Raw genomic sequence first — 9,807 nt, 5'->3', positions numbered from 1 at the left:
TCTTGGAAGCTGGCAACAGGGGTGAAAAGAGTTTTCAGAGTCGGCCACTGTTTTACCGTGCTCCTCTGGAAAGGTCGGAGTCAACTTGGGCTCACTTTAAAAAGAGCGCATAGGATCCGGGCCTTTGAGTTCATTTGTCGTTCAGGACAGCCTGAGCTGGGAAACTACACTGATGCCGGGACCGAGGGCATCCCTTGATGCAGTGCCACTCTCCGACAGCTCCTCTCCCACATCCAACCCTGCCACAAGCGCTGTGCGCTACACCCAGACGGAAAGGACCAAAACTGCCAAGGACTCGCACCACTTTTATTATTCTATTCGGAATATTCATCCGAAGTACAATATCCCTGTTGGTAGTGAAAACACACACACTTGGAGTGATGAGCCTGGGGTGAGTCCAGGGAAACGCGGCCAGCCGAGCAAGAGCCATAACCACCATCTGAGCTGCTCTGGCATCTCGGCTGAAGCGAACCATTTGCATTCCTGCCCTTAGATAACTGGGCAAGCTGTGCTGCAAAGTTCACCGCAAGCGGACTCCAGCTGTTGTTGAGATTTTCATTTTTTATGGCCAGCTCCTCCTTTGTCCTTTCTCTCCCTGATTTTCCTCTGCCTTCCTCTGGTCGTGGCTCTTCGGGGTTGGAGGCAGCCGCAGTATTAGCTAGTGCCCGTTTTCTGCAACAAGGAGAAGGCCTTTCAGGAAAGTGCCTTTCAGGAAAGAGTACTCACTGCTAGGAAGGAAGAGCCCAGGTAAAAATATCTTGCAGCAGACATCTCAACAGAGTGCTCTCAACAGCTAACCAGGCACTCCACGATACTATCACTACACCTGCTTCACTGCTAAAAGATAGAAAGGAGCAACAACGTTGGAAAGGAATAACTCACTGTTTTCTCCTCCTCAGCAGGACAGTAACTACACAGGTCAACACCACCCCAAACAATACGGAACTCGAGACCACGGCAGTGAAGGTCAAGCGGTGCTTTTCTAGGTCTTTATGATGTGCGGCCTTTGCCTCTTTCTCACCACCAAAACCTGGAGGAAAGGAGACAATTCCATACGTCACTGGCTTCTGCACTCCTGGACAATCTCACTATGGGTTTGGGATTCCCAGGAAATCTTACATTCCATGGTGGTACCGTCGCTGATTGTGGGGTCTTGGCACCGGCGGACCACACGTTCTTTTACGCTTCTCATGGACAAAAGAGCCCCCTGGCCAGGGAAAGCCTGAACCATCACTACCCCTAACTGTGCCTCTAGGCTTCAGTGGGGGGATGTGTGCTGGGGACCCTGGCTTCACCAGGAGGGCAACAAAAGATGGAAAAGCTACTAAAACAAGTCCAAGGGAAATGAAGATAAGCACGGCCTTCAGGGATATCTGGAATCACACACGGAGGAGAAAAGGTTACAATGCCTGTGGCGGTACACGGGTTTGGAAAGGAACTCTGCTGCGTGGAAAGGGATGTTGTCCTGCCTGGATCTAGACAGGTCTAGATTCGCACAGCAGCAGAGGGGCCTGCCTGACCTTTGGCTACGGACACAGGAAACAAAGAGTCACGACTCACCTGTGGCATTCCCCAGAGACTCAAAACTGGCATCAGGCTGGGAAGCTGCATAGCCACCATCTACGGCCACATCTGGAACCAAACACAGACGGGAACAGCTCCCGTTATGTATACTTCACTATCCTTCTCCAGCTGTGAGTGCTCGTGCATGGCAGGGAACACAGAATTACACTAAGGCACTGGTCTCGCCCTTCTGCTCGTGAGCATCTTGCAAACGCTTCCTGGGTGCGTGCACGGGCACCACGCGGGTGCACATGTAAGCATGAATGGAGCTGCCGGGGGAAAGGACACGCTGGAGTTCACACAAGCTCTAAACTCAACCCAGCAAGCCTGCTGCCTTTGTGCAAGGCACTGGAAGAAGCACAAGGTTAGAGCAGCAGACAAACACCGCTTTGCCACGCACAGCACCCAGCGCAGATCTCTGAAGCCCTCCCCAAGGCCACTCCGTTCTTCTGCAGGTATGAGCCTCGGCCAAGGACTTCAGCTGCATGGCCCATGAATAAAATACTGCTCGTTCCAGGAAGTGAATACATCTTGACTACTTACCACTCGCATGCCCCTGAGGCTCAAAAACGGGATGCAGCTGAGGAGCTGCAAGGCCACTGCCTGCAGGAACGCCTGGAATCACACACAGACACGTTTTCATTACGTGCTGCCACATGCTTCCACAGAAGGGAATTGCAGGGAATGGAAGGGGAACGGGGGGCACCCACGTAGCTCGAGAGTCTCCCAGCGGTGGGCAGGCTGGGGGAACTTGTTGGCTGGCACCTGGCAGCTCTCCACATCCTCCCTCCAGGCACTATCCAACAGCCCCCCCCAAGCACCCCCAGCACAAACACACACTCCCTCCGTGCCCGCTTCCAGGGGGGTCTCTAACATACACCAAGGAAGCCAGAGCTTGACAAACAGGCAACCCTCAGCACCACACCACAAAAGGGATCGTTTACGCTCCTCCTGCACAGGAGCCCACCGCCCAGTGGAAGCCTGAACCAGCGCTCCCCCTAGGTGTTCTTCTGCCCTTCAGTCGCGGGATGTGTGCTGTGTACCTTGCCTTCATCAGGAGGGCCCTACAAACTGAGGAAAGCCATGCTTATTCTTTCAAAGGAGCATCTGCTGACTACTCACCTCCAGGATGTCCCTGACGCTCAAATCGGGAGTCCAGATCAAAAGAGAAACCTCCATCACCTACCGCCACATCTGGAACCAAACACAGACGGGAACAGCTCCCGTTATGTATACTTCCGTATCCTTCTTCAGATGTGAGCGCTCGTGAATGACGGGGAACATAGAATTACACTAAGGCACTGGTCTAGCCCTTCTGCTTGTGAGCATCTTGCAAACGCTTCCTGGGTGCATGCACTTGCACCATTTGGGGTTATTACCTAAGTACGAGTTGACTACGTACCTCCGGGAAGACCCTGAGGCTCAAAAACACGATCCAGATGAGAAGCTGGATAACCATCAGCTTCGGCCACTTCTGGAACCAAACACAGATGGCAACAGCTTTTGGTATATATTTGCACAGCCTTCTGGTCTGAATGGTCGTGTGGGATGGGAACGTGTAATTACACCCTAGCACCTGTCCCTCCCTGCCATTCATTCACTTCATGCACATGTTGAGCTGCTGGGGGAAAGGACGCCCTGGCGCTCACCAAACCTGTAAACTCCACCCCATCCTGCCCCCTGGCTTTGCAGCAGGCACTGCAAGCAGCACAGGCTCGGTGGAACTGGCCAACAGCGCTTTGCGAGCCAAAACACCCAGCCCAGATCTCTCAAGCCTTTCGGAGTTCCACTCTGCTCCTTTGTGTGCCTGAGCATTGGCCAAGGACTTATTCAGTTGAATGTCCCAGGAATAAAATACACTAAAACAAACGCTCATTCCAGGAAGAGAATACATCTTGATTACTGACCTGTGGCCCCCCTCAGAGGTTCAAAACTGGGATCCAGCTGAGAAGCTGGATAACCACCATCTACAGCCACATCTGGAAACAAACACAGACGGGAACAGCTCCCGTTATGTATACTTCAACAGCCTTCTTCAGACGTGAGTGCTCGGGAACCTAGAATTACACTAAGGCACTGGTCTTGCCCTTCTGCTTGTGAGCATCCTGCAAACGTGTACTGGGTGCGTGCACAAGAACCACGTGGGTGTAGATCTAAGCATGCGTGGGCGTTCCCGGGGGAAAGGACACCTTGGAGTTCCCACAATCTTTTGCCTGGCACCTCAAAGCTCTCAAAGTAAAGAAATGCTCACAACTTACCCCGGGCATCCCCCTGCGGCTCAAAAGCCCTTAGATGACCTCCAGGCAAAGTAGTAGGAACAATTTCCCATCAACAAAATATTCTAAAGTAAGTTCTTCTTCTTTCAGGTAAGAAAAACTTGACTACGTACCCCTGGGACGACCCCGAGGCTCAACAACGGCATCCAGCTGAGAAGCTGGATAAGCTCTCTGCAGGGAAGCAGCTGTAATCAAAAACACATGAGAAACGTCCCTATTAGCGGGCAACGTAGATTTTCAAGTCAACGGCAGCACGTGGAAAGGGACAAAGGGACGCCCAGATAGGTCTACATATCTAAAGCTGGCGAGGTACCTGGCTGACCCTTTGTATGTGACATGGAAGCTCTCAAAGAAAGTAAATATTCATGACGTACCTGTGCGATCACCCTGAGGTTCAAAACTGGGATCCAGCTGAGAAGCTGGATAACCACCATCTACAGCCACATCTGGAAACAAGCACAGACGGGAACAGCTCCCGTTATGTATACTTCAACAGCCTTCTTCAGACGTGAGTGCTTGTGAATGACGAGGAACCTAGAATTACACTAAGGCACTGGTCTTGCCCTTCTGCTTGTGAGCATCTTGCAAACGTGTACTGGGTGCACGCGCAGGCACCATGTGGGTATAGCTGTAAGCATGAATGGAGCTGTCGGGGAAAAGGACCCACTGGAGTTCACACAAGCTCTAAACTCAACTCCAGCAAGCTCGCTGGCTTTGCAGCAGGCTTTGGAAGCAGCACAGGGGCTTTGCCAGCCAAAGCACCCTGGGGAAGATCTCTGGACGCCTCCTGAGTCCCACTCTGCTCTTCTGTGTGTCTCAGGATCAGCCAAGGACTTATTCAGTTACACTCCACACCAGGAAAGTTTTGACATGTAATAGCTTCTTCTGTGAAGGGCATAAATCTGGACCACTTTCCCCGGGGATCCTCCCGAGCCTCGAGAACAGGATACGGCCGAGAAAATCGATAACCATTGCCTACAGGCAGGGCAGAAAGCCCACACATAGGTGGCACGCTTTCCTTACAAGCTTAGCTACCAACTTCTTCACAAAGCAATGGTAGTCAGTGGCGGGGGGGGCATGTCGTGACATGGGACATATATGGAGGTCAATAGGCTCAAAGCTGCGGAGGGGCAGAGATGACCTTTTGCCTGGCACCTGGCAGCTCTCAAAGTAAAGAAGCGCTCACAACTTACCCCTGGCGTCCCCCCGCGGCTCAAAAGCCCTTAGAGGACCTGAAGAGGACATAGTAGGTACCATTTCACGTCAACAAAATATTACAAAGGAAGTTCTTCTTCTTTCACGTCAGTAAGAGTGGACTACGTACCCCTGGGAAGACCCCGAGGCTCAACAATGCGATCCAGATGAGAAGCTGGATAACCATCAGCTTCGGCCACTTCTGGAACCAAACACAGATGGCAACAGCTTTTGGTTTATATTTGCACAGCCTTCTGGTCTGAATGGTCGTGTGGGATGGGAACGTGTAATTACGCCCTAGCACCTGTCCCTCCCTGCCATTCATTCACTTCATGCACATGTTGAGCTGCTGGGGGAAAGGACGCCCTGGCGCTCACCAAACCTGTAAACTCCACCCCATCCTGCCCCCTGGCTTTGCAGCAGGCACTGCAAGCAGCACAGGCTCGGTGGAACTGGCCAACAGCGCTTTGCGAGCCAAAACACCCAGCCCAGATCTCTCAAAGCCTTTTGGAGTTCCACTCTGCTCCTTTGTGTGTCTGAGCATTGGCCAAGGACTTATTCAGTTGAATGTCCCAGGAATAAAATACACTAAAACAAACGCTCATTCCAGGAAGAGAATACATCTTGATTACTGACCTGTGGCCCCCCTCAGAGGTTCAAAACTGGGATCCAGCTGAGAAGCTGGATAACCACCATCTACAGCCACATCTGGAAACAAACACAGACGGGAACAGCTCCCGTTATGTATACTTCAACAGCCTTCTTCAGACGTGAGTGCTCGGGAACCTAGAATTACACTAAGGCACTGGTCTTGCCCTTCTGCTTGTGAGCATCCTGCAAACGTGTACTGGGTGCGTGCACAAGAACCACGTGGGTGTAGATCTAAGCATGCGTGGGCGTTCCCGGGGGAAAGGACACCTTGGAGTTCCCACAATCTTTTGCCTGGCACCTCAAAGCTCTCAAAGTAAAGAAATGCTCACAACTTACCCCGGGCATCCCCCTGCGGCTCAAAAGCCCTTAGATGACCTCCAGGCAAAGTAGTAGGAACAATTTCCCATCAACAAAATATTCTAAAGTAAGTTCTTCTTCTTTCAGGTAAGAAAAACTTGACTACGTACCCCTGGGACGACCCCGAGGCTCAACAACGGCATCCAGCTGAGAAGCTGGATAAGCTCTCTGCAGGGAAGCAGCTGTAATCAAAAACACATGAGAAACGTCCCTATTAGCGGGCAACGTAGATTTTCAAGTCAACGGCAGCACGTGGAAAGGGACAAAGGGACGCCCAGATAGGTCTACATATCTAAAGCTGGCGAGGTACCTGGCTGACCCTTTGTATGTGACATGGGAGCTCTCAAAGAAAGTAAATATTCATGACGTACCTGTGCGATCACCCTGAGGTTCAAAACTGGGATCCAGCTGAGAAGCTGGATAACCACCATCTACAGCCACATCTGGAAACAAGCACAGACGGGAACAGCTCCCGTTATGTATACTTCAACAGCCTTCTTCAGACGTGAGTGCTTGTGAATGACGAGGAACCTAGAATTACACTAAGGCACTGGTCTTGCCCTTCTGCTTGTGAGCATCTTGCAAACGTGTACTGGGTGCACGCGCAGGCACCATGTGGGTATAGCTGTAAGCATGAATGGAGCTGTCGGGGAAAAGGACCCACTGGAGTTCACACAAGCTCTAAACTCAACTCCAGCAAGCTCGCTGGCTTTGCAGCAGGCTTTGGAAGCAGCACAGGGGCTTTGCCAGCCAAAGCACCCTGGGGAAGATCTCTGGACGCCTCCTGAGTCCCACTCTGCTCTTCTGTGTGTCTCAGGATCAGCCAAGGACTTATTCAGTTACACTCCACACCAGGAAAGTTTTGACATGTAATAGCTTCTTCTGTGAAGGGCATAAATCTGGACCACTTTCCCCGGGGATCCTCCCGAGCCTCGAGAACAGGATACGGCCGAGAAAATCGATAACCATTGCCTACAGGCAGGGCAGAAAGCCCACACATAGGTGGCACGCTTTCCTTACAAGCTTAGCTACCAACTTCTTCACAAAGCAATGGTAGTCAGTGGCGGGGGGGGCATGTCGTGACATGGGACATATATGGAGGTCAATAGGCTCAAAGCTGCGGAGGGGCAGAGATGACCTTTTGCCTGGCACCTGGCAGCTCTCAAAGTAAAGAAGCGCTCACAACTTACCCCTGGCGTCCCCCCGCGGCTCAAAAGCCCTTAGAGGACCTGAAGAGGACATAGTAGGTACCATTTCACGTCAACAAAATATTACAAAGGAAGTTCTTCTTCTTTCACGTCAGTAAGAGTGGACTACGTACCCCTGGGAAGACCCCGAGGCTCAACAATGCGATCCAGATGAGAAGCTGGATAACCATCAGCTTCGGCCACTTCTGGAACCAAACACAGATGGCAACAGCTTTTGGTTTATATTTGCACAGCCTTCTGGTCTGAATGGTCGTGTGGGATGGGAACGTGTAATTACGCCCTAGCACCTGTCCCTCCCTGCCATTCATTCACTTCATGCACATGTTGAGCTGCTGGGGGAAAGGACGCCCTGGCGCTCACCAAACCTGTAAACTCCACCCCATCCTGCCCCCTGGCTTTGCAGCAGGCACTGCAAGCAGCACAGGCTCGGTGGAACTGGCCAACAGCGCTTTGCGAGCCAAAACACCCAGCACAGATCTCTCAAGCCTTTCGGAGTTCCACTCTGCTCCTTTGTGTGCCTGAGCATTGGCCAACGACGCGCTCGGTTAAATGTCCCAGGAATAACATCTTGCAAAAACCTGCTCGTTCCACGATGTGAATGCTTCTTGACTACTTACCACTGGCATCCCACACAGGTCCAAAACCAGGATCCAGCTGAGGAGCTGCAAGGCCACTGCCTGCAGGAACACCTGTAATCATTATGTATGTATGTATGTATGTATGTAATCATTATACGCTTTCATTATGTGCTGCCACATGCTTCCGCAGAAGGGAACTGCAGGGAACGGAAGGGGAACGGGGGGCACCCACGTGGCTCGAGAGTCCCCCAGCGGCAGGAGGGCTGGGGGAACTCGTTGGCTGGCACCTGGCAGCTCCCCAAATCCTCCCTCCAGGCGCTACCCAACAGCCCCCCAAAGGACCCCCGGGACAAAATAACAGGGGCATCCTCCCCTCCAGGGGCAAGGGGGATGCACCAAGGACGCCGGAGCTCTACGAACAGGGAACCCTCCGCTCCGGGGCACACGAAGGCTCGTTCCCGCTGCGCGGGCGCAAGAGCCCCCCGGCCAGGCAAAGGCAGAAGCAGCGCGAGAGAAGCAGTGCTCCTCGTCTTCCCGGGGACAGCCCGCGACCACTCACCGCCAGCCGCTCCCCGAGGCTCCAAGGCGGCGTGCGGCCAGGAAGCCGGATCGCCCTCGCCGCCAGGCAGCGCTGGGAGCCCACGCGGGCCAGAAGAGCGGCCGTCACGCAGCGCCAGGCGCGGCTGCAGGGCCGCTGCCGCTGGCCGCCCGCTCGCTGCCGGCTCTGCCGCCGGCTCTGCCGCCGGCTCTGCCGCCCCGGCCGCAGCCCGCAGGCGCCTCCCGCCCCCCGGCCCCCGCCGCCCCGCCGCCGCCTCCGCCGCCGCCCGCCCTACCTGCGCGCGGCGCTGCCCGCCGAGCAGCGCGGCTCTCCCGGGCGCGCAGGGCCGCCAGCAGGGCCACGAGCACCAGGAGGCGGCGCCCGGCCGCCGCCGCCGCCCGCGCTCGCACCATGCTGCCCGCCGCCACCAGCCGCCCCCGCCGGCGCCCTCGAGCCCACGCGCGCCGAGCGCCGCTGCCGGGCCCGCGCCGCGCCGCGCACACAGCCCCACAGCACAGCGCGCACCACAACACAACCCCAGCAACTCAGCACACCACCACGCAGACCAACACACCCGCCGCAACACAAACCAACACAACCCGACCCAGCGCAGCGCAGCGCGACGCACCGCGGGGCTCTCTGTGAGCTCACGGCCGCCCTCCGCGCGCCTCCGCGGGGGCCCAGGGGGCCGCGCCCCCCCGCCGCGCCCCGCGCTCCCTCCGCGGCGGCCCCCGCCGCCCCGCGCTCCCAGCCCGCCTCTCTGCCCGCCGCTCCCGCCTCTCCCTCTTTCTTTCCCTCTCTTTCAACACACCAAACACGCCTGCCTGCAGCGCTCACTTTATTAGCTGGCATGTATCCTTACGCAGAGTTACACACTCACACATCCCTTTTCCTTCTTGTTCTGGCAAAGACCTGCAGGAATTAGGCAAATATCCCGCACAGCTTCCCCTTACACATCCTGCTGCCTTCTGAGGTTGGACAAACCTGGTGCTTCAGAGCTGGGGGGGACCTGGGAGAAACAGTTCCCTCCCGGCTTCCTCAAGAGCTCGGGAAGTGACCCTCCGTTCTCTACACACTGCTCCTTCTTGGGGGACACGTGGGACGTCAGAAAAGGCGGCTAACTTACCTCTAGCCCAGCTTAGCACTAGTGCTTAAAGTAACGGTTGACCTTTGCATAAGATGCAGAACCCAAGGGACAGAGACCGCTGACTCGATAAAGACGACTGGAAGAGACTGTAAGGAGTCTCATTACCCCCAAATGTCTTTGTCCGGAGTCCCTCCCCAGAGGCACCCAGCTCCAGCTGTTACTTTGCTGCACCGTCATTTAAAGAAAGAATTAATTCTGCTGCGAGACCTACGTGAGACTCTGCTCCTCGGGAAACCTAGCGCCGCACTGTTTCCCTAGCGTGGTATTGGTTTCAGGCTGGTAGAAACGGGAAGGT

The 9,807-nt window shown here is 54.8% G+C and overlaps 1 protein-coding gene across 2 annotated transcripts; it reads right to left on the bottom strand.

The window, feature by feature from the left end:
- Positions 1–292: 292 nt before the first annotated feature.
- On the bottom strand, positions 293–8,779 carry LOC138064433 (uncharacterized). Of its 2 annotated transcripts, XM_068926988.1 has the most exons (11): positions 8,661–8,779; positions 7,867–7,938; positions 7,363–7,434; positions 7,232–7,270; positions 4,214–4,285; positions 3,953–4,024; positions 2,966–3,037; positions 2,686–2,757; positions 2,107–2,178; positions 1,561–1,632; positions 293–672 (listed from the first exon to the last, which is right to left on the bottom strand). In XM_068926988.1, exons 1-11 carry the CDS (start codon positions 8,776–8,778, stop codon positions 659–661), a joined length of 747 nt encoding a protein of 248 aa, XP_068783089.1. In that variant the 5' UTR covers position 8,779; the 3' UTR covers positions 293–658. The 2 variants fall into 2 exon arrangements, 1 of the variants encoding a protein (XP_068783089.1); XR_011137680.1 differs by lacking the exons at positions 1,561–1,632; positions 2,107–2,178; positions 2,686–2,757; ... (5 more) ...; positions 7,867–7,938; positions 8,661–8,779 and adding an exon at positions 883–966 and having other exon boundaries at positions 535–672.
- Positions 8,780–9,807: the final 1,028 nt, after the last annotated feature.

The sequence above is a fragment of the Struthio camelus genome, chromosome 1, assembly GCF_040807025.1.
Source record: "Struthio camelus isolate bStrCam1 chromosome 1, bStrCam1.hap1, whole genome shotgun sequence".
Taxonomy (NCBI): Eukaryota; Metazoa; Chordata; class Aves; order Struthioniformes; family Struthionidae; genus Struthio; species Struthio camelus.
Note: the sequence above shows the minus strand (reverse complement) of the source record. Positions and strands in the feature narration are given on the sequence as shown.

Coding starts and splice junctions, on each gene's coding strand:
- LOC138064433 (XM_068926988.1), bottom strand. CDS start 8,778: ATGGTGCGAGCGCGGGCGGCGGCGGCGGCCGGGCGCCGCCTCCTGGTG. Junction 7,271..7,362: donor GCCTCGGGGTCTTCCCAGGG/GTACGTAGTCCA, acceptor TGTCCTCTTCAG/GTCCTCTAAGGGCTTTTGAG. Junction 1,633..2,106: donor GCCTCAGGGGCATGCGAGTG/GTAAGTAGTCAA, acceptor GTTTGGTTCCAG/ATGTGGCCGTAGATGGTGGC.